At 37.9% G+C, this 24,922-nt stretch overlaps 1 protein-coding gene across 3 annotated transcripts in view; it reads right to left on the reverse strand.

Moving 5' to 3' along the window:
- Positions 1 to 2,235: 2,235 nt before the first annotated feature.
- The window catches only part of LOC110981265 (uncharacterized), a 28,688-nt gene continuing 6,001 nt past the window's right edge, over positions 2,236 to 24,922 (reverse strand). Inside the window, exons 2-10 of one of the 3 annotated variants that reach the window (XM_022238683.2) lie at positions 21,099 to 21,171; positions 15,055 to 15,131; positions 11,375 to 11,495; positions 9,863 to 9,976; positions 9,117 to 9,294; positions 8,305 to 8,717; positions 7,910 to 7,977; positions 5,593 to 5,664; positions 2,236 to 3,843 (exon numbers count right to left, since the gene is read on the reverse strand). In XM_022238683.2, coding sequence (XP_022094375.1) covers positions 5,601 to 5,664; positions 7,910 to 7,977; positions 8,305 to 8,717; positions 9,117 to 9,294; positions 9,863 to 9,976; positions 11,375 to 11,495; positions 15,055 to 15,131; positions 21,099 to 21,171 — 1,108 coding nt within the window. In that variant the 3' untranslated portion in view covers positions 2,236 to 3,843; positions 5,593 to 5,600. Of the gene's footprint in view, positions 5,671 to 7,909; positions 7,978 to 8,304; positions 8,718 to 9,116; positions 9,295 to 9,862; positions 9,977 to 11,374; positions 11,496 to 15,054; positions 15,132 to 21,098; positions 21,172 to 24,922 lie in introns of all 3 variants that reach the window. The other 2 variants (XM_022238682.2, XM_087144790.1) reach the window with 2 other exon arrangements.

Genomic DNA, 24,922 nt, shown 5'->3' on the forward strand with positions numbered 1-24,922 from the left:
TTTTGGTATGTTTTCCCAGCTGTAGTTCTTATACTCTCTGGCGAGCTCCCCTGCATTGAGATATTGACAAATTGGGAGGTACCACCAACAGAGGGCTGGATAGCTCAGCTAGCACAGACATGGTGTCCCGAACGTCGTCGATTTCAAGCTGTTCCATGAAACTTTTCTTTCGGTTCATCAGTATTGGGCCTATTTAAGCAAATAACAAGTGACCCTTTATGGTTTTAACGACATAACTGCTTCGCAGATTTGAGGTCGCAAGTTCAGCATTTAAGTACGTCCCAGCCCAAATCATGAGTGAGGCCAAGTCCGAATTACTGGACCGCTGCGGAACAATAATCAGTGAGCTGCTAGCCACTTCATCACGTGTGATTTCCGGCCTAGCTATTACAGGGCCCGCAGCTATGAGGGACCATTGTAATGGTACGCGTACGGGATACGTCTGCTACTCGGAAAACTGGCAGCTTCGTGTTTTTCCACTCACTGTAAGCAATGTCCATGTCACATAAATATGCTCGCATGTACATCTGCACTAACATGTACAGTAGGTTTTTGAAATAAGTGCGCAACTTGGTGAAATAACCACCCAGTTTTTCCGAGCCACATGAACAGCACTGCAGTCTCCTCGTGCGTTCATACATTGTCAGAGACTGCACGAAAATAGCTGCAACCGCTACCCTATTACAACTCCCATAGGCGCGCACATAAATGCCCGCGTAAAATGGCCATAACTTTTGGGAAACAACCTAAAAATTTCCCACTATTCTTGGGTGCGTTTTGTCGCTCATAACCAAAGAATTGATTGGTTCGAGATTTTCTTTTGTAATTTTTCAAATCCGCGCAGGTACAACGCTGCACGCGTCTCCATTCTTTTTGTCAGATGAGGGCGCTATTCACGTCTGTGATTGGAAAAGGAATTTTAGGTTGGTTTATCCTAGCCAATGGGGATTTATCTCAGTTTATTTCAGTAGCTACGAATCGTCTGCATGCGACCATGAGGATACAATGCCAACAACAGATTTGGCGCCGTTGGCATTGCTTGCCTTTTGTAGCGAATTAAAACTACTAAATTGATTAACTACGTCTAATTCTTCAGCAGTGCAAACTTAGGCCCGCAAATGAAGTCGAGAAATGACAGGTGAGCAGAGAAATTTAAAAAGCCTTATTGCTGGCTAATATTTTTAATATCGCATAGGCCTAAATAGGTGATTTTGTACAATAGTAGAAAAGCATTGTGGAAAGAAATGGGCAAACACTGCTCCTCTTCCCTTCCCACAGTGCCTAACAATATGCAAATCACCTATGCGGTATAGCAATAAGGCTTATTATGGTGCAGTGATTTGAAAGAGTAACTTTTAACCATTTCAATTTGGATTACAACTGTATCATATTAATGTAAAGTTATTGGCAATATGGATCTCCTTTCTTTCAAAATATTTTTCTCAGCGACAGTGAATTTAGGTTAAAAAACATCCACAAGACAATTTGGACCTAGCTGGTCCATTCTCCAAAAGCATGGGCATTCTTGGGATGAATTTCATGGTAAAGTGAATATCAGAGACTAAATATATGAAGAAAAGTGAATATCAGAGATGAAATATATGAGAGAAAAGTGAATATCTATTATCAAATATAAGAGACACTGGACTAGGAAGAGGTAGACATGGGCAATTGCTGGAAAAGGACAAATTTATCTGCATAGTAGCATTGTCGTACTTCCATTGGTATTTTGTAGACAAGGTATGGGTGTTAAAAGCTTGTGTTTTTGTAAAAATTTGCTTTGAGCAGTGTTGTAGTCGAGACCACCGCAAGATCAGACAGACGGCCAGTCACAAGTAACAGGGGGAAAATGACTGAATGAAGGAATGCTTTTGTTGCAGTTCACTGGAATAGCTTGTGACTTGAATTCAGACTTGAGGTCTTGTGTTGGTCTTGTGAAAGACTTTAAGTGGTCTCAACAACAGCACTGGCTTTGAGTGTAAGTGGAAGATGCCAATTCTTTTACCTCCCAACTTCTTTAGCATGCTTTTCATGGTACTTCCTTTATCTTTGTGTAGTAGACATGACAAAAATTTAAAGTCAGTCTAAAAATCAAAGAAAAATACACTCCAGCGCTTTTCAGCGTCTTTCCCCACTTTCACCTGTGCCCAGTTCAATCTCATTTTTCAGTCCAGAATTCCAAACAATGTGTTCTGAGAAATACTACTTACATAAAAGCAAGTGCATACACGTAACTCTTAGAAAATGTGATTTTTATTCAGACAAGTTGAAGTAACATTCTAACACTTCAACCACCTCTTACACACTGAAGCACAACTACCATTTCACATCTACTTTCAAAAACATATCCACAGAAAAAAAAGTATACCAGAACAATCATATTGTTCCAAAATGTCTAGCAACACCGTGCAAAGTTTATGTAACTTACTCAAAAATGGAATTCAACTGTTGCTTATACAGTGTATGTATAATACTATACATTTTATAAAAAAAAAAAAAAAGGGTTAAGTTCAGAATGCCCCAAATGACGGCAAGTTCTAATAAGGCAGAGATTCGGTGACCAGCTAATTTAAAGGCACATAAACCAAAACAATCAACATTTTCAATGAGCAACTGGAGGAAACCATTTTTATAACCAAATTCTGAAGTTAAATGTTCACTACAGAGGTGATGGGCAGGATTTGTAACAGCCTCACGTCAAAGATCTTTTATGAATTTTTTTAAACAATAGCCAACTCATGATGATGATTCTAAGCATTTCAAATGTCAGCATGTGTCAGTTACAGTACAGACACTTCCATGAAGTGTCTTCCTTTTTTCCACCACCAATTCAAAAGGGTATATGTATGTGAAATTATTTCTTAAATTCCTCTTCTTTTACTATTGCAAAAAAGTCATATTTTGAATTGATTTACAAGAAAAAAAATTCATTAAACATTTTCCGATTCAGAAAATAAATATTTACAGACAGTGTTAGAGAATAGGGGAAAAGAAACATTGACTGATTTCACCAATTACTGAAACTAAATTTAACATGTTAAATTTAACATTACCGAAAATCCACTTACACACACTGTTATTCCACTGACATAAGAATATTACTGTAGTTCTGCTTGTAAGCTAATTGTGTCATCTTTTGATTGAAATTTGCATCCAAGCAATGTGTTAATATTTCACAGATTTCAATATTTTAAAACCTTTTTTCAGATGATTTTTTAATATTGAACAAGAAAAGTAGTTTGAAAGCCTAGATTTCAGGAATTCTAATTTAAAAAAACAGTATTTCTGCATATAAAAACCAGCAACTGTTTCACTGAAAATGGAAGGCGTAACTGATAATTTTAGCAGAATATCAAATGCCACAATAACAACAAGATGTACAACTAAGTGACCTTATATAAACACACCTCTCATAGTAGCATTGCACAACTTTGTTATGTGATTGAAAAAAAATTACCAAACAGCAAGTGAGACACCAACCTTTCACATTTTCTTTTCAACCAACATGTGTAGTATCATATTACATGTATATATAGTCCAAACTTTGTGCCTTGTAGGTTGACTTCAAAACCAGTCTAAACACAGAACATGGGTCACATGCACATTTTGCACATTTGAGGATTTTGACAATGGTGATTACCAAGGTTAGCTTCAACACAGGAAACGAGCAAATCTGCAGGCCACCTATCTTACAGTTTTTACTGCCAAGGGTTTTTAACTGTGCAGAGATTTCTCAGTACAAGCACTTAATGAAGAACTTGAACATTTTCACCAGTAGACTTTCCAGTGTGGTTTAAATTAACTATCTTGCTCAGTCTGTGGTCCAAATATTGGCATCAGCAGCTGTAAAGGATTGTATATAATTAAAATTAACCAGATAACGGTATTCATGCCCAAATGATATGATGAAAATGAAAAGACATACAAAACAGTTTCCACTATGTTTAATGGAACAAACTTTCAAAAACCGTATCAGCAAAATGTGAATCACATGGAACAGATTGGAAATTCACTTCATTAAAATTAACCTCTGCATATGTTGAACACACTTCAGTGAATGCACAATGGGCATCCATCAAAACAAACAAGAGCGAAAGATGAAACAACTACGATGATGCCAGAGTCATGAACAATGCTTTGCAGTCACCAAACTCTGTATGTGATGTTAATATAGTCAGGTTTCTCAATGTCTAATGGGCTACAAGAGTTATGAGTGTAAGAAACTGCCTTGTGACAATTTGTAACGAGATAAGAAGTGCATAGTGATCACATCAAAGTCTGTGACAAAACAGTGTAAAGAGACAATTTTGAATCAATGGAGTTGATACCCTTCAGAATCAGAAATGCTAGTCATGGTCACTTTGTCTAAAAAAACCAGCTCTGTACAACTTTAAAGGAGGTTATTTCAGAGGGAGCAAACAAGCCTTCTTATCTGATGGAAAGGGAAGAGGTTCCACTTAATTAGAAAATTGATGCATCCGGATGGATTTCCCAACACTGAAAACATTATGTAAAGATTTAGTTCAAACAGCATCTGTTCCAAGATAAAAATACCAATTCAACGATGAAAATGAAGTATGCCAGATGTGATATTTGACTTGTGATTAAAGCTTAGTAGCTGAAAGCAAGATGCAATCTTTGCACAAACTGGTTAAAAAAAACTTTCAATTGCAATTGAATTGTATGTGAATTAGTTCAATGTGGATTATTTTTCAGAATGCCTTGGGCATGAATGTGACCATAGTTGATTTGATTAGGCTGGGCTCTTCTCTGTCACTGTTAATATTGTTAACATTGGTGTGCTCATATAGCACCAGTGATCTTGCAGAAGAGATGACTTGCGCTCACAGTACAAAGGTGAAGCTCCACAAAAAAACTACAGTGGGTAATGATCAGTTGCCTCTCATTTAAGCAGTTTATGACCCGAGGCATGTCTGTGATATGTTATGCATAGCAAGGTAATGTACAGGCATAGCCACAGGGCATCTGTTGGGAGAGAAAGAACTGAGATGGCATCACAAGGTTATTGAACTCACTGATATTTTTCAGTTGGCAGTAACTCTTGAGAATACCCAATTACAGAGAGCGAGTAGCAATTGCTGTGAAAAACTAGTCAATGTTCCAGAACCAAGTAAGTGCAATGATAAAGATGCTGAAGAGATAAAATTGAAGAGGTCCAGAGGGGTTAACACTTTTGCCAGGGCTTTAATCAAGTCATCCCAAGTCAACTTCAAGCAATCACTAGTCGTTAAGTCTGGTGAAGGTCATTTTTAAAATGGCTTTTGACACGGTCACTCCTGTTTCATACCATACTTCTAACTCAATGAGTAATTGACTATTGACCTCATTGGAAATAGATGTATGGCTCTTGTCCAAGCCCACACTGATAAACCTCAGCCACTCAATGACAGGCCACAGCAGCAAAACATGATCAGTTCACCACTGATGTGTCAAGCCATGAAGAGAGATTCCACTAATACACTCAGCCAATGCTAAGTGTACTCATACTTTGTTAGTTATACCCTTCACCTCTGATGCTACTTAGACCCCTTTCACCATGGAAGGAATGAAAGGCTTCAAATGATCCAATACCTTATACTTTAAAGAGTTCCCGAGTTTCCCTTTTCAGAACTTTGTGGTGATGATTTAGTATTCTTCTTTCTCCTGTTACTGGGTAATACAAAGGAAAATAAAAGCAAACAGTATCATTTAATTAAATTTAAACTCAAGAGAGATTTAATAAATGAGGTAAAACAAAGTGCAACTTCTTGTTAAGGCACTAAATTTGGTTACAGTCATTGGTTTTAATTTCATTACCTGCACTGCTGGGGGAAAATTCAATTTCTGTCAAACAAAACCTGAGGAAGCTGGAGACAATTTGTTGAGTCCACATATATCAAAGACTTTTCATACTTATAGCAAACAACTGCATTGTAATACAAAGTACCAAATACCAATACAGAACAATGTGTTTTGTACCAATCAAGTTTTCCTATGAGCATGAAGACATAGATTATTGCATTATCTGAAAAAGCCTTCAGTTAGGCAACTGGAGAGCCACCAAAGTAAAAGTATGTAGTTACATGTATGTTTGAACTACAGTCCTAAATAAAACTTGTTAAAAATCACTGCTTATTTCAGTAAGCAGTGGTTAATTTTGCTCACTTCTTTGAAAAACATCTGGGGCAAATGATGTGTTAAACCTTCATGTGTGCACATGAAGTTTGCAAATATAATTGGGTTTCTAGTAGTAACATGAAGTTTGAATGTACTGGAGTAAATAACATGCAAAAGCGCACTTTTGTATGCACTCATTATTAGTATTAAGATTATCATATCAGCCACTATACACATTCACAAAATCTCTTACACTTTATATTAATCTGTATAGTTTAAAAATACAATGTATACAAAAAGGAAATAAATAATCACCTCCCCCAGTTTTAACATCTTTAATACCAATGCAGTTCCACATACATGTATGTAATAAAACAAGTAGCACCAACTAAACTAAGTGCGAATGATGTGCACCATCTTTTCCACAAGTGGTAAAAAAACTAATTAAGTTCATCAAAACTTAATTGCATCAATAAACTTGACAGATAAGAGTTTTCCCTCCTCGAAACCAGCGAGGAGCAAATATATTATTAAAGCCTCAAGGTTTTTATCTTGACAAGTTTTAGAAATTTTTAGCTATGACTGCCTTTGCCACACACACACTTACTTTTAATAAATATCTGTATCAGTTGGACGAATATTTAATGTTAATTCTTTCTTATGCCAGTGTATTTACTTTCCTGCTTGAATGGTGCAAGTCAAAGCGAAGACACTTATTCCACTAGCTCATGGCACATTTTACCGAGTCTGTAATGAGCCACTTGTATGCTAAAATTTAAAAAATGCCTGGTGGTCCTGAGAACTTTTTTTCCATGACACTTGGCCATTCAGCTTTTAATTGCATCCTTAATACAAACACACTGTACAACATTACGTGAAAACCTGATGACCGGTTCATGCAAATACAAAGTGAATTTAACCCCAAGTGGACATTTTCAGTGAGATACACCAGAAATAAAATGCATCAAACCTTAACGCACATACTTGCATTTATCACAAGTTAGCTATCATGTTCACTTTCAGTCCCAGTGTGAAGATGGTAACTTTCAGCTACCTGTTGTGCAAGACATGCTGGTCCAAGGCATACATGTACCTCTGGTGCAACTACATACCTGTACCCATGCTTGTTCTAGCAAAAGAGTCCGAGGTTGAAATGTATCAACCATTCGAATAAGTTGGCGCTCCAGATGCTACTCGTGTTTGACTCACAAAGAGCAATGGTCATTTACCAGTGAGTTATTCTAACTTACTACATGTAAATATGTTACAAGGCCTTAACTGCACCAGTGAAACATCATATATGTAAGATAAAACCAAAGAAAGGTTACTTTTGAAAACTCTGGAAAATCTTTGGGTAAGAAAACCAAATACTGCCTCCTACGATTTTTTTTGCTCCTAATTTCCGTATTAACTAGAAAGCAATCTATTTTTAGCTCTAGTTACAAGCAACACATGGCAGGCAATCTGTTCATGAGTCACTCCAGTCTAGCATTTAACATATGCAGAACTGTCTAAGTCAAGCATCTTTATACTGTCTGTTGACTAAATGCCTTCTACTATGTAAACGTTTCCAATTCTCAATTCAATACCTCAATTTCATGATAGACAAGGTTGCAATTTTGGAAGCCGTGTTTCCTCCACATTCTGCACAGGTTCTATCCAAACCATTTTAGGAAGTCTAAGCACCAATGTATAGAGGTACATGTAAACTATAATCCACTATACTAGGCTAAAGTACAAATACTGCAATACGTTCTGAGGTTTGCAGGTGGGCTGTTATAATCATTAGTACCTGGTCATTTTGATGCCAGTTGTGCGTAGTGCATAACGCCCTTGAGACCTCTCTGAACTTGGAACTGTCTGAAAAGACAAGAAAAATATTCTTTTAAAAATTACATTAGCCTAACAATGTTCATTAAATCAGTGCACTTACTAAAATCTCTGAACCACTAACCAAGTGCACAAACCACTTAGCTGAGTGGATCCTTTGATGAAATCCTGCCAACATGCACATTTTCACAAATTCAACATATTCTTAGGAAAATCGTCTGCAATAGATTAGGAATACCTGGCAACAGTATCAGCTTCATTCTGACTAGAATTGATGGCACTGATTCAGCTCACAAATAAGAACACATGGGTTCTTACTTGGCTACCATCCCAAACTGAACACATAGTCATACCCACCTCCTGTTTTCTTCTTGGTGGTTTTCTGCTTAAATTGTCTGCAGATGCATAGTGTGAGCGTGACATGGCTCCAACTCCTGTTGACATATATGGCTGCTCTTGTAGCGAGCGCAGTGAAGGGGATCGTCTAAATGCATAATGACCTTCTGGTAGGTACACACTGTTGGCATCGTTATCGTATTCCTCCCTGGTTTGCCGGTCAGAGTATCTTGGCACCATCCGCCGGGGGCTAGGTTCCGGTTTTTTCCTGCGATGCCCGAGTCTCTCCTCTTCCTCAACATCTCCCTCCTGTTGCTGTTCCTCCATCTGTGATGCATAGTGGATGGTCTCTCGTTCTTCCCGCAGCCGGTTGTCAAGACTTTGCAGACTGTCCATTAAATCTGGGGACATGTCTGGGTCTGATTCTAATCTCTCTAAATTTTGCACCAAAAAAAAGAACAAAAAACACAAACGCAAACAAATCAAACACTTGTAAAGTTCTCGTTCAAGACATCAATACTTAAGCGCAAAGTGCATGTACGCATCTAATAGTGGCCTTCATTAGAAATCTGTAAAATTCACATCAACAATGTACTGTTCTGCTGGCACTTATATAAAAAAGTAAATAATATAACATTTACTCACTGTACAGCTTTTATGAATTCTGGCTGAGCAGTCAGCACATTTGAACCAGATCACTGGAATATGATTAATCATAGCCTCAGCTTAAAGGCTCGAGTATAACAACTTTTAATCGTATCCTGCCATCATTACCTGTAAAGGCACAAACTGAATGAAAAGCAAGCATGATGCCTTCAGGCAGACTACCATACCTCTGAGGGGACGTTCATATTCCTTCTCTTTTCCCTCATCTGAGTTCTGATCCTCTTTACTTCCCTCCCTTCCGTCATGCTCAACATGGGGGACAACACCCTCATCCTCTTCAGGGATTGTGTTCTTAGCTACATTCTTAGAGTAGTTCTTTAACTGGTCCATTAGTGTGGTCTGTCCCTGTCATGAAAAGTGAAATCACTCCATTCACGGTTTAACTTTCTCATCTTTTGAAACTGTTTACAGCCGGGACAAAATTTACAGAGGAAAAAGTTCAATATTTAGGCAGGAAGATGAGAAGATTATCTTAAACAACTGTACTATCCAACAAATTCTGTTGTTGTTTTTTTGCTGAGGTAGCTAAAGTCTGGCTGCACTGAAGAAATCTACACCATAAGTGAGTGCGCCTACATAACAGCAGCCACATGCAATGAACACAGTTTTACAAAGAGTGTGGGGTAGTTTGAATCTGGGACACATATTTCTTCACCACTTGTCAACCCTTCATGGGCAACATCTACATGTAGGCTTCCTTGTCCCTGTTTAGTCACTGCGGGATGTTGGCTATTATTAGATCTACTCTCAGAACAGTTTGCTCATGCAAAGTCCTGCATGCAGATATGAAACAAGTTGCCTTTTCGGAGGAACTTCTCATTTAATGCCAAGTTGGATAAAACATGCATGATTCCTAAATGTTAATGTACCATATTCAAATATCACATGGGAGCAGGGAAAAAAATGTACTTGCCTTTATAGCTGACGTCATAACAACATTAGCAGCAATCGTTAGTCCATCTTTGCTGACTTTTTTCAGTGCTTCATAGCCCTTATTGCTAGCCTGGGATATATACTCGTCAATTTCCTAGATCAATCACAAAACAACTGAAGTTACTGATGTTTTTGTTCCAAAGATGCACTCACATGGAGTAAAACTCCATCAAATTTAGGCCGGTGCAGTGTTCTCAACTCAGGCACACATGTGAAATAAAATGCATAATTGTATGTGATCATTGTATGATCACCAAAATAGTCAGAACTTACGATACTCAAAGACTGTGTCAAGCAAAACTGCAATAAATATGCACATGCCCACATACATGATGCGAGTACATGTATGCATGCCTGTATCACTGAAAGTTCTGTTGCATACAACTTAAGCCAGACTTTCTAAATAGAATCAACCAGGATATCATTCTTTATGTACCCTGGAGCAGAGCTGAAAAGGAAGCATCAGAGATCCAAGCAAGCCTATCCCTCCACCATTCCTCCGATAGAAGCTAATGATGATGACCTTTGCTATTAACATTATTGAAGATATACGCAAGTTTTACCCACCCCAGGAACTTGATAATGAAAGCTTTGAACCCCATGGCAGCATTTCTCCTTTTTACTAAACACATGACCTGCCTCATGCTTTTTCAAGGGCTTCATAATGTGCACATCACTTTCTGCTTTGTACGAAGTCCTTGCTTAGTAATGCTTCCCAAAATAAGTAGTGATACAGAGTGGACTAATGTCCGTGCTGCACATTTCCTGTAGAAGAATCCAATCTAGTCTGTCCCCAAAATATCAAAGGGAATGCCATGATTCGTTCTTAGAATTAACTTTACTAGAACTGTGTGATACATGCCACCAGGTAATCAGTTTTATTATTCAGCAGCACATTTGGTTAAATTCAACATGCACAAACCCAAACACAAAAAGAAGAAATCCCATTCATTTCTGTAACAAAGCCAGAGCACACAATGTAATATTTATAGCTCTTTGTTCTATAAACATTGATAATTTATAATACTGGTTTATGATTTAAAAATTGAATTTGGATCTACACAAGAATATTAACCCTAACAGTCCTCAATCCTCCAGCAGGTGAAGGATTGAAGAGTGTTAGGGTTAATGTGTAGACCAGCTCCAATGACACATTTCTCGATAAGGAAAGTTTGAATGCGCTCCTGAGATGACTTGCACCAGTATTCACAGTAAATTCATGGACAAATACTGAAATTTAGTTGATGCCAGGGATCGAGAATATAAAATTAGCAGGAAATAGTCACATTGCCCCAGTCATCAAATACAGGAACCATCCACAATATGTTTAATATGATTTCTCAGGCCTCGTGGATATTCTGGTATTGTGTTGAAACAGGGTCTTAAAGCAATGGCCAATAGTAAAAATAAGAAAACGATTTTAAATGTGTTTTGCCCATTGCCATTAAGAAATAAAATTTCTAAAAATTTCATGTACTGCAACATTGGTCACCTGTTCTCGCTTGCTTAATGTTGGGTGAACAAACTTCCTGTAAAGGTACGTGGAGCCCTTTGTCCATGGTGAAATCAGCCAGAAAATGAAGAGAATCTTCGCCTCGTAATAAAATGGAAGTCTGAAGAAATACCAAGTGGGGAAAAACACTGGTCAAGAAAATTCAGAACGTCAAAGAAAAAAACAAATGGTAATTGATGAAATTCCCATTTTATAATGGAAGTCGGTTTTGGATAAAACATTTTTGAATGAGAAACACAATCTGCTAGTATACTTTTTGCTTGCTTGGATCATTGTTATTCTGCACAAAACGTTTAACCGAGAAATCTGTGTAGCCATTATCACACAACATCAACAAAAAGCAAGCCTCCCGAGCTTACTGAAACAAATCTTGGAGTTATCTCAACTTGTTTCAGTAATTTCAATGACTGATGTTACCTTCCACATTGACAACAGAATCAATATTTTCGTAGCACACATCTGTAACCGTGTCCTTGCCTGATTAGCATACATGTACATGCAGAGTATATTATTACATTCCTCAAATAATTTTGGTAAAATCCAAAGATTTGTACATTTAAAAACATTTTTTCCCAGATGTATATAATGATCACTTTCTGATTTACAATGAAGTGCACGTACAGTACATAGGGCAACGTGATTCAGTATTCACTCAGTGCAAAAATAGGCCTCCAAGTATGGAGACACTTTACTGATGCAGACTACATTTAATCTTTATGAAAAGATTTATGTACATGTACACTGTACACGTATGTGCCCAACTGACACACTGCAAATGACCTTTTCAGTTAGAATGCATACCAAACAAATATGCCCAAGTTACTCACACTACATTATTTCTGTTTGCAGAGCATGAATAAACAAAACCCAACGAGATTGTCTTTTCTGAACATGTACATTTGCATCACACATTTTCCTTTAAAAGCAGGGCTGTGCCGAATATCAGAATATTTGATCGATTATCAAATATTCAAATATTATTTTCCGAAGTTGAATATTCGAATGCAAAATTCATGAAAAGGGAGAATTTTCTTTTGTTTTAAATGAGAAAAGTTGCACTACGGAGGCTTGTGTCAAGGAGACTCAAATGAAAAGTGAAAGAAATCTTACAATGATTGGAAAGTAAATTACTCATTAAAAATTTAAAAGGAATAGAAATTTTCAACAGGACAAGTATTGTTCATGTCTAAATTTTGCTAAATCGTGGCCAGACACATTCCTAGACATGAGAGGCTATTATAGTGATTATAATGTACAAATGTGTTTGTTATTGCGACTGATTTTATATATGGTTCGTTCATCAACAATCTGCCGGTAGGTATGACGGAATATTCGGATATTTGATCAAATTGAAGGTCGAATTTTCAATAGTGAATTATTCGAACTCAGCCCTATTTAAATGGGAAGATAGCATTCATTGATTATCGCATTAAAATTTGGTGGATGTATACATGTACGGTAGCCGTGTGGATGTGATGAATTGTGTGAAAAAACACATATACAGGTGCACTATACCTGTACATGTGCACGTATAAAAACATAGCAATGTAAAAACAGAGTTTTTCACATACAGAATACACATACCGGTATAATGTGAAATGTACATAAACACGTATGACCAAGTTTTCAAAATGGAACTTGTTTAAAATGTACACTGTACATGCAAATAAACATGTACTGCATAATATGCTACTGGCAAGAAGAATGCTAAACAACCCACACCAACAGCATGTTAAAACGAACCTATTACTCTCCCAGGTCAAATGTGGAAAGACTTAAATGCTTCAGATGTGAGGGATGACGATGAGTCAGGTCATCAGTTTGCAAGAGGAGTTCATAAGGCCTAAACAGCTGTTGGGAATCCAGGAATACCATTATGGATTAGATCCTTGGTAGATTTCTCTAGAGGCCACTGAAATATCTCTTGTGAATGTCTTAGAATCTGGACTATTTCCACAAAGACTTCCAAACCATGCTTATGAATGGGTGACTAGTGGGTCCAAAGTACACGTACATGTATATGCACAAGTACAAGCACATGTGGTACAGCATTCTGAAATATTGTTACATACGTATTTCTGTGATTACACAGCATGGATAGGAATGAATACATATATATATATATCAGAAGGTTCCACAAATAACTTGAATGACAAAATCCTGAGAGCTTCTGGAGATGCACATCATGTACAATGTATCCAAGGGCTCTTCATACTGGGAACAAGCAAAAGGTGTGGTAAACGAATACACTCATTTCCCCAAGTCTGACTAAGCACTTAATATTGAAACTGCACATGTACTTGTATATCACAGCAACAGCTGCGGTGGCCAGCTCCACATGAGAATGACAGCAATACATTGTTTACAAAGTAAACTACAGTGCAGGGGTTTTTGCCACCAGTTGGCTTAGTGGGATTACGATACAGGAAGGATGTTGGGATGGTACTCCTTCAGGATTTCCTAAACTGGTCATCACTTCTTTCTGCTTGTTTGTCCTTCCTTCCCCCCTTCCCGTTGAGTTGGTGAATATCGCTCTTCAACCACACTGTTTGCTGCTCATTGTTACTTGTACCCTTAGGCCGGTGAAAGTTGATTTCAAGGCTCTCGTCAGCCACTTCTGGAAAAGTGATGAGGGTTTTTCATGACCGTTCATCTTTTATCAGCTAATTTCTCCACAAATTTGACGGGGGATTTTCCTAAAGATTCATCACACTCACACAGTGCCACCGTGCCAATGTTATAATGTCCAAGAGCATTATAAATGCTTAATACTGAACTAATAATCTACCAATCAAAACTCATTAGTTTGACCCCAGGCACGCGCATTGTACCAGTTTCCCGCCACACACCAAGCGCCATCACAAGCAACATGTGCTTTAGCCCCTTTCAGCGACAGAGCGCTGATTGCCAATCAAAATTGGCTCCTCCCTTACCTGTCGGTGACTAGACTGTATACGTACTTCCACATGTACATGTGTACACACAAAAATGTACATCCGCATGATACTGTCCATCCATCATGAATAATAAATAGTTAAACTTAACCCACATAACTTCACTGGCTTTTCAAAAAAATGCCTGTACTTCCTCAATTTAATATTGCACTCTATACGTACGGAGACACGCAACCGTATCTATTTTGTGCATGCATGTCCAAACAACAAGCACATTTGACGTATTGGCGAAGACGTCAATTCAATACAACAGCGTTAGCATTCGATTTTTAGACTGACAATCTTGATGCTGTTTTTAAAAAAATGAACGGTGAATCATTTTTATGTGGGCCATAAATTGCATGTGGGTGCTGACAGCATGAGGAGAACCATGAAATCAGATGCAGCTTTTGAAAAGAGACGAATGATGGACTTTATGATGCGAGCAAATATTTCCATGCAAGCAGTGACGAGAACCATGAGATAAACTTTCATTGGCCTTATCAGTTCACTTTCAATCTTAAATTGAGACCTTACGCTTAAAAAAAATTGTACTTTTAAGCTTGGACTCCAATCTTTTTAGTACGATAAAGTTGAGTGAAATCAATTTACATATTCCAAACAACCAGGACCTTTATTTGTTGTGGCTTTAACACGGGTAGAGCTCTAATAGGATAAGTTTCCTTTTTCCTGTGGACATGTACCAGTACATGTAGGCATACTTACATGGAGGCAAAGATGTCTGCCACTGTTTCCAAAAAGGTGAACAGGGCAAAAACTATCCAATACATCATCCATTTGACCTGCATAGAAAAAAAAAAGTCTCACTGTTGAAATGACAAGGAACTTGTGTTTCCCTCAAACAGCGAGAGGAATGGAAGAAAAAAGTACACACTGTACATGTAGTCAAAGGAACATTCTAGTCATTACTATGTGTATACAATTGAATATTCTCATTTAACTTTCGGAAAAACCTCAGAGTATTCAGGGAAAGAATGAAAATCCCACTTACATGTATTATGTAACAGGAACAAAAAGGGAGGCATTTATAAATACACGTACCATGCAGGAAAAAAGTAGTGTGTGTAGAGAATGATAAAGAATAACACAGACACCAACTTTCCCTGCAACCAAAACCCACAAAGTTGCCGGAAATACAGCATTAAAGGTCTGTGCCCCTTGGCTCTTGCCTATGTCATTAAGACAAATTACACTTTTCTCTGATTTTAATATGAATCTTAAGACTTACCTGTATCTTATTAATGAAGCATTTGGGATGTTTTGTTAGAGGTTTAATGTGTACGGTATATTACGTGTAGTTGTAAAGTTTTGCTCATTTTTGTTGTACTTTAGCTAGTATTTTTAATGTGAAATGTCACTGACAATTTATTTAAAGTGACGCTATATAAGTTATTATTATCATTATCAAAATTGAACATGTTCATCAAATGAGCTTTAGCACTTGTCAATGTGATGTTCACTACATCTTTCCAAAAAAAGTAGTGATTTCAAATGCATCAATGCATGTATACATAAAATCATGTACAAAGAACTATTCACATGCATCAACTGGTGCACATACTGTAGTAGGCCAGTACATATACAACATACCGGTACACCTGTGTTGACCACCGGTATCAAAGTCAAATGCATTTCAGAAAGCAAAGCTACCGGTAAAGGACAAGACTGTTGGGGGTTTTGTCATGAAGACTTGACTTCCACACTGGACACTGACTGGAAAACAATTGTTAATTACATGTTTACAGCTTAACTGATTTGAACCCCAAAGCCTCCAAAATAACACAGGATATATCAACAAATCATCCTGAATTCTCAAACGTGTCGGTTTCATAGACACTCTACATACATGAAAATACCGGTTAACAATATGCATTACAAGGTAATTTAATTTTGAGGGTAAATTTGGACATGTTCATGGGTCAAAAAGAGTGACCACATTTTCTATGAAATACAGGTATACATTTACATGTAAACTTAAACTTGTCTCCAGCCATTGTGCAATGAATGCAAAGTGCACAACGGGCAAACAAAAGCTACATGTACATGTAATAGTCTATACCAGTATGTGGTCGCCCAAGGACAAACAGCTAAAATGTACTGGTACATGTAGTGTGTACATGTCTCTATACTGGTAGTCCTACTTCGTATAAACTGCACCCAATTTTCGAGATTTATGACAAATCTTATGATGGGCGAAAAGTGTTAGTTTATGTTAAGTTGCAGTATCTGGAAATTTGCAACACATCACAATTACACATGCTGGTAATTCCACAGAATGTGGGCACTTTGTAAACAAGTGCCCACAATTTCCAATGTACATAACTACATGTATTACTAACAATGAAATTCTTGAATAATCAATTTAAATGTCAAGTACGGTACTACACAGAAATTATTGTTTGTAATACCAATATTTCATCTATGCACAGAATCAAGGGAATCAGAATTTACTGCACATGACCTTCAACACACTACTCTCTTCACTTTCAGTTGGGTCATATGCTTCATCACATGCATAAGTTTTGTTATTACAGGTTTGCATGTGTTGAGATTTATGTTCACGGATCCGCTGGGATCTAATTAGGATAAAGTTTCAGTTCAGTCATCTATGGCTCAGTCCAGAACAATGTGAATGTCTGGTATGGACACCATGCTTTTATATTCGTATTGGGAATTAACATACATCATGTACATGTACAGTATATGTACCAGTATTTTAAGTTTTCTGTTGTAGATCCATGTGGCATGATCATAGTCAGAGAGGGTTTAGGTGTAATTCTGCATAAATTATTGTACCAGTAGTGTTTGCCACGAATTTCAGACATCCATGTTTTCCATGACTACGTGCAACATCCATTTTTCTATTAAGTTGAATCATAGGCAAGTTTATGACCATCTGTGAAGTAGATTTCTTCCCGGTCAGTAAATGATTGACATGTGTTGACCTCTGAAATTACAACACACTATTCAAGCTACATGAACATGTAGCATTGCTGCAGACCTGCATATATATATTCTTTAGTTCCTTGACTTTATATAAATCAGTCTGTCAATGTTTTGATTATATTCCTCCATATCTGATTTAATCAAAACTACTTTTGTAAAATATCTAAAGATAAGATAAAGTTTCATGTCAGAAGATACAAGAGAACAGTCAAAGTGTTTTAATCATTCTACATGCAGCCATATGATACGCATTATAAAAATGTTTTAGCTAAAGATACATGTTTTTCCTCTTGATGATCTCAAAACAGGTTGCTTGCTACATGTAACTGTGTAACAAGAATATCAATGAATATGTACAAAGAAGAGGCTGTTCGATTAATCAAAGTCACAACTAACAATTTATCAATCTGAACAATAACCAAAAACCTGCAGGACCACACTGTTGATTCTTAAGCATTTATTGCCAGTTCCCTGAGCTAATTATGTGCTTATCACACGACTGAAAGGACCATAAACAATATGTGACCATTGTTTTCTTTTTGTGTTTTTAAGTACATATACATGTAGTTGTTATTTTTCAGGAAGGCTGTTTTGTTAAGTTATCGTACAATAACACCACATGTACAGTACATTGTACATGTACATTTGACATATATGTACATGTACATGTAGTATGGAGTTGGTCAACAAAAGTTATCTCTTGGTGCATGGTGCTGGTACATGTATATACATAAATGTACATGTATACTGTATGTACCTTACCTATAATTAAAATAAAACTGAGGTCTCCCCAAAAAGAATATCAGAGTGACAGTCGAAATGGGAACCCTCTGACTGATGATCTCTCTTCTTGGGGAGGTCCATGTAACTGTTAGCAATACTGACAACAGCTGTTGGTATCGTCTGATCTCTGACCTTAGACTGGTCCAAGAATGTGAATTGATATGACAACGATGAACAGTCAGATGAAGAAGAAAACTTGGCAAACACTGCCACAGGGTAATACATGTACACAAGAATGTGTACAGTAAAGTAAGGGCATATACTGTACATGTACAATGTACGAGCACGCGTAGAGACTGTATTTATTGATGTGAACACATACGAATACAGGTAAGCTTTACACCTACATGTATGCTCAAGACTCAAATACAGAAGGTGACTTGAGAATATAAATGTAACTGTATAGATTCGTACTGTAGCATGCAAGGATGAATGTGGGAACAGTGCATGTGAACCCCACACCGCATCCAAGAGTTGCTCATGAATGCATTAGTTCTCAGCATACAATGCCTGGAAGTTCTAATATCTTCGTCAATGACCTCTTCCCTACTGCCAGCCAGCCCTGGGGTGCATGATGGCACATGACTAATTGACCATGCTATCATCAATGTCTTCAGTACACACCCTTCAGACTGGACATAGCCAGTCCATTTTAGTTGGCAACTTCAAAGGTCATGGCAAACTGAGACGGGTACTTCCTATACATAAAAGAGAAGCAAACTTGTGAATTGCCACAGGCCGAAAAAACATTGGAACTTTTAAATGCATTTGTCGGAGTTATGAGGCGTCAAACCTATGAGGCATCGGACTTATGAGGCGTCGGTCTCATGAGGCATCGGACTTATGAGGCATCAGACCTATGAGGCGTCGGACTTATGGACTTTTTTAAATGCTTTTTCAGACTTATGAGCTGACGCCACTCACAATAAGCTTTTGCAAGTTAAATTTGAATAAAAATCTGGTACACTGAGTAATGATTGCACATAAACTTATCACTTTGCATTTCCCAGACTAAAGACACTGTTGCTACGCTACATGTGTACCTCATGAGCAAGCTTTTGCATTACGACCACCATCTCTGGGATGGACTGGTTCCTTATTGCCCTTCTTATCCATTGAAAACAGTGTACTGGTGCAAGGCGTCTCTTGTTTACAAAACTTATTAACCTTATTTACATTACCTAGGAAAACCACAGGTAAGAAAAAGCTGCCCCAAATCAGAGGCACAGCGACAGTCTTTAGTATTGCGAATTCAAATTGCTATGTTCACTTGAATTTAAAGAACTCAGTGTATCAGATTTTATTCAAATTTAACTCACAAAAGGCTTATTTATTCTGTTTAACAGTACAGCTCTGCCCTGTACACTGATCAGGAGTCAACTGTTTACCTTAAATAAAAACAGCATGACACAGAAGACACTAGGCCTGATAAGCTAGATAGTGCACTCTGAGTGCTAGGTCTTTTGAAAATGAGACAGACCCCAAGTCTCTAAAGAAGCCCCACTCAAAATTTGAGTCCTTTTGCAAATACTGGTCATTACCGGTATTTGAACATTTACTACATACCAGTATCAGTGTCCAACACTGAAAATGTTTCAGAGTTTGCCATCCTGGAGCCTATGGGAATCCTCACTAAATAGTCAATGCACTGTATCTTTATATGGATCCCCAGGCATGTGTCCAAACTCCTGATGGGGAAACTAAATCTTTAAAGTGACAACTGGGTTTCTATAAGGCGATGCAGCTGCCCCATATCAGTTTGTTTTTGTGTTAGACTGTTCTGCGCCAAGCCTTCTGTAACCCCACACAAGGTTTTCAAATCCATGCATGGAAGTCCTCTAGACAGCCCGCTATTTGGATTACTGATTTTGAATTTGCAGATGACATCGCCGTGGTCAGCAAAGATGTCGCATATGCTGAAGAAATGTTACTGGCCCTAGAGCGGGAAGCTTCTGCTGTTGGTCTCAAAATTAATGCAAAGAAGACCAAGTTTATGACTTGTAGCGAAGTTCATTCATGTTATCTCCCTCTTCAAGATGGCACTGCTGTTGAAGAAGGGCAAGACTACAAGTACTGATACCTAGGGGCTTGGATTCGCACTAGTTAATAAGGACCATTACTAGGAAAGCCTTGGCATTTAATGCTGGCAGAAAACTCAGTAGTATCTGGAAGTCCCCTTTCCCTTTAACTTCACTTGAGGCTTTTTAGAGCAGCAGTTAAACCTGAATTGCTATACAGTTGCAAAACATGGGCCCTGAACCAAGAAATGTTGGACAGACTTGACGGGTGTTTTGCATGTCTGCTTGGCACTGCTCATAACATGAACTGGAGTGCTAGAGTCCACAACACCCAATTATGAGGATGGGGCTTAGTTCCACCAGTCAGCTGCATTATTGCCAAGGGGTCATTGAAGTTCGCTGGCCATGCTCTCCAAGCCATTGAGCAGCCATTGTCAGACCTCATTCTGTGGGAACCAAATCCAAATTCTGCAAAGTTGTTGTATACTTTGCAACTGTACGGGTGCAACAAAGCGCGAGTTGTGGGGTCTCATTTCTGATCGAGAGCAATGGCAGTGCATCTGGGGCATGTACGACCGGAAGAAAACTTCCAGATGACATGATCAATGATGATGATGATGACATTGATCAGTTACTTAAAATGTTTACTTAAAAATAGCATGACACAGAAGACACTAGGCCTGATAAACTAGAAAGTGCAGTCTGAGTGCTAGGTCTTTTGATAATGAGTCGGAAGCCAACTATCCAAAGAAGCCCCACTCAAAATCCGAGTCCTTTTGCAAATACCAGTGTCCAACAAGGTCCATCAAAACAGTCAATTGACACAGTTCTGGTTCTTCAGGTTGATTCCTACAACACCTCATATTTAGGTAAACTTAGGAACTCAACACAAGAGTTGATAACCACAGTACACTGAAGGCTTTGCATTAACCATGCCCACTTGAAGAGGCAAAGTGGGTTGACAATTACATGTACATATATCCATGCATGGGAAAAACTCACATATTCCTTGACATTTCTTGTCTTGACTGCTTTGTAAGAAGCATAGGCTGGATAGAGGGTCCCAAACACCAACCTGAAATAGAGTCAAAGAAATTTTGACAACTTCAACAAAATTTCTGTACAGAATTTTTTAAAATTTGTTATACATGTATACAACAGATGCACACCAATTCCAAACACGAAGTATCACAAAAGACAGAAGTAAGACACAGTTTTTAAAACACCAACATGTACGTACTAGTACATGTACATATATGCCATTTAGCAAAGTTTTGCTCATCACATTCAAAGCCAGCCACACCAAATCTTTATCAGGTACAGAAACAATTTACCAGCAAAATGTATCTTTTTACCCTTAAATGCAAAAAGGAAGCACTTAAAATGCTGTTTAAGCACCAGCTTTTGAATTGAATGCAAAAAGTTGCTGTCTAATTCTATCTTAGTGCAGATGGATTTGCCTTTGTGTATAATAACACAGTATCAGCACTGAGCAAAACCTGGTGGCAAGGCGGCAAACTAAATGTGACCACTGAGTAGAATTGTGTATGCCTTTCATCTGACTTGCAGATCTCAGCTCTTTCATTATAAACTCAAGTCTGCCTGTCAACGAGATACTATAATGACATTATATCTGCTATTCTATTCACCGACCATTTCCTCTATGCATTCATCTCACATCTTCATTTTCTTCATCTGCAGATGTAATCTACTGAGGATATACACATACTGTACTCATCCTTATGGAACCCTTCTCAATGTCAGAAATGAAAATCTTAAAAACACTTATACATGTAGGTACATGTATACCCTATGGAATGTTTTCACATAAAAGGTGATATACTGACCAATGTACTTGTACTTTTCATTTTAGTCTCATTGAAGAGCACCTGAGGAAAACATGTTTTCTCTGATTTTATCAGTTCAAATTAATATTGAAGCATCCACGCAGTGTCATTTGTCTTCAGAGCTCAACTATAACAAGTTTAAAAGGTTTTTTTTTCTGTTAATGCCAAGATGAGAATTCCGACTGTAGACTGCGTTATTGAGGAGAAAACAGAAAAAATGAGGGGAACCCTCACCCTGTGTTCATAGTGCATAAACCCTTGTGTATACCGAACAATCCATGTAGCCATTGTTTGGCAGGCTTCCACATTTATTTGGATTTGGATGCTTCAATATTTATTTGAACAGATAAAATCAGAGAAAACATGTTTTCCTTAGAGGTGTTCTTTAAATTCTAATGTCCCACAGACTGCATCAATGTTCTCCCCAAATTTTGCATGTTTATAACCAGTTTGTGGGAAACTTGCATTGTCTACATGTAAATTACCAGTACAGGTACATGTGCCAGTAATTAAAATACAAGTGCACAGCAATGTTACAATGAATGTTTGAATGAATTTATGCCTTTCATAGTTCACCCTGCCTGCTGTAGTAGTATCACACCCAGAGATTTTTAGTTTTACAAAAATGACAGCTACTTGTACATAGCAGCTTAGTAAGATCTCTGATTGTGTTGAATAAAAAAAAGATTTATCGTAAAGGTTTTAAAGCTGAATGTGACCTGATATACAACTTCAAATCTGAGGAAACAATTTGCTGCTGAAGCCAGGGACTTCCGTGCCTTCCTATAGCAGCCCTGGAGAATGCTGATAACAGGGTCAGGCTTAAGATAAGCAGGACACTTTACATAATGTCCCCCTCTACAATCAAGTATCTTTCTAGAAAGTTTCGAAGGTCTTAAGTTCCACTGATAGCCTTTTTTCTCAGTAGCTACAGGTACGAATGCCAGGATACAGGAATTATCCACAGCTTTGGTTCCTCCCTTGATATCATTACTGTAATCCCCACAGGTCTGTCCTGCCCAGAAACAAACCAGATGTCAGAAATGAACAGTTCCTGAATTGCCCGTGCTCAGTTTTCTTTGATCAGATTAATTATGACCCTTAAACTGTTGCAGATGTTCCATTTGATCATGTGGAGGTGGAGGCAAACGAAACATGGCACAACTGGTATACACTGTATATGTGACACATTGTTCAGACTATGACAGTGGAACTTCAGTATCAAACTCAGTAGCAATGCAGCTCAAAGCAAAAACTAACCCTTCGTGTGATAAAGCATGGGATAAGAATGGTGGGAAACATTTGTCACTGCTGTTAAGATACCAGTACCTGTATTTAACCATTTCAAGAAAATCAGGAAAATCTTCCTAACACAAAATTCAGAGCCCTAATCCAAAAAGAACACAACGTGATCTAATGTACTGGTAGCATCACACAGTACAACTGATGAATGGCCCTATGTGTAGGTCCCACACTGACATGTCCAGGGAAACACTTACTGCAGCACATAAACCTGAGGTGCTGTCCATTTAGCAAGTCAACAAATATGACAACCACATGCAAATTTATGCATAAACATGAATTTATGCAAGTATACATGTGAAAAGGTACAAAATTTGGTGAAGAAGCTTGACATTAATGCAAGGTTTACGGATTCCATTTTCATTTACTGTCCTGGACAGTACTTTTCAAGAAAATGTACCCAACACTGTACAGTATGGGTCAAACTAAAAGAGTAAAAGCCATAACCTTGTACAGTGTACATGTACATGTATCTTATGTTGAGTGACTATGATTCCTTTGAATATTTGCTTGATAAATTTATGACCTCTAAACCTGCTTGTAATGTACTGTAATCTTTCCTGCTGATTACAACGACAAGGACAGGTTTATTTTCTTCTATATGGAAGCCATCCTGACTGTAAAAAAATTCCAAGGCATAAACAAAACCCTCTGGAGCAGAGTTCATAACCGATTTTCTTCCATCCTGCATCTGGGAGCTTGTGCAACCAACATCAGGCTTGTCTTTCAGAGAGCAACTTGCCCCTTACTGATCCAGGGCGAACAGCCTGGTAATGGCCTTTCAGTCGAAAATCTGTCACCAAACAGTAACCTCTGCTTTACCCCTAAAGAGTTTCAGTTTTGGATGAACTAAAGCTGTACAACTACACTGTCATACATGTATTGCTGTAGCATCATTGTGCAATTTAATTGAATATTTTTTGAAAATTAATACCGGTACCTTTTTTTTTGCAAATTTCATCAAATTAAAGATTCTAAAAAGAATGATCTTAACTACCTGACATTCATACCACTTGTACTGTGAGCAAAAAACTGGAAACCCCAGGTGTCATCCGTGTATAAACCAATGTGCCAACTTGTCAAAAATTCAATTTACTTGATCAACTGACTAATCGATCCACTTCTGGTGGGTTGACCTGTTGATTGATCAATCAGTGAATCAATCCATTTTGTCAAACCTTTGTCTTGAATACTGTCTGTTTATTGGCCCAGAACGATCACATAATGGTGACATATCCGCATATGACACTCACCGTGAGATACGTGTATCTCTCACTCCTCTCTGTTAGTAAGTTTTGCATGGTACCCATGATATATTTTTTGCATAGGCTACCAGGGAATTCAATCAATGATCACAGACTTATTCCCGTCCCCACAACGTATAAGGTAATGCGGGACCGCTAACCAAACTACATGTATACACTGGTACCGGCACTAGTTTCACATTAAAGATTACGCAATTAAAGTGAGGGAACAGTGCATTTGTAGACGATATCGTTAACATCTGTGTATAGGTTAATTGTACAGTTTGACAACAGGCCTGTCATCTCCTGAAATTCAGGTCTTGTTTCTTTGGATAAATTCCTTAAGACAGAGGTATTACAAAACAATTTTGACCACTTTGGTATGGGATATGACATTCTAAACACCCTCGGGCACGCACAGCGTCCTCCGCTT

This window comes from Acanthaster planci, linkage group LG13, assembly GCF_054643075.1.
Source record: "Acanthaster planci isolate LZ-2023a linkage group LG13, COTS_SCS, whole genome shotgun sequence".
NCBI lineage: Eukaryota > Metazoa > Echinodermata > Asteroidea > Valvatida > Acanthasteridae > Acanthaster > Acanthaster planci.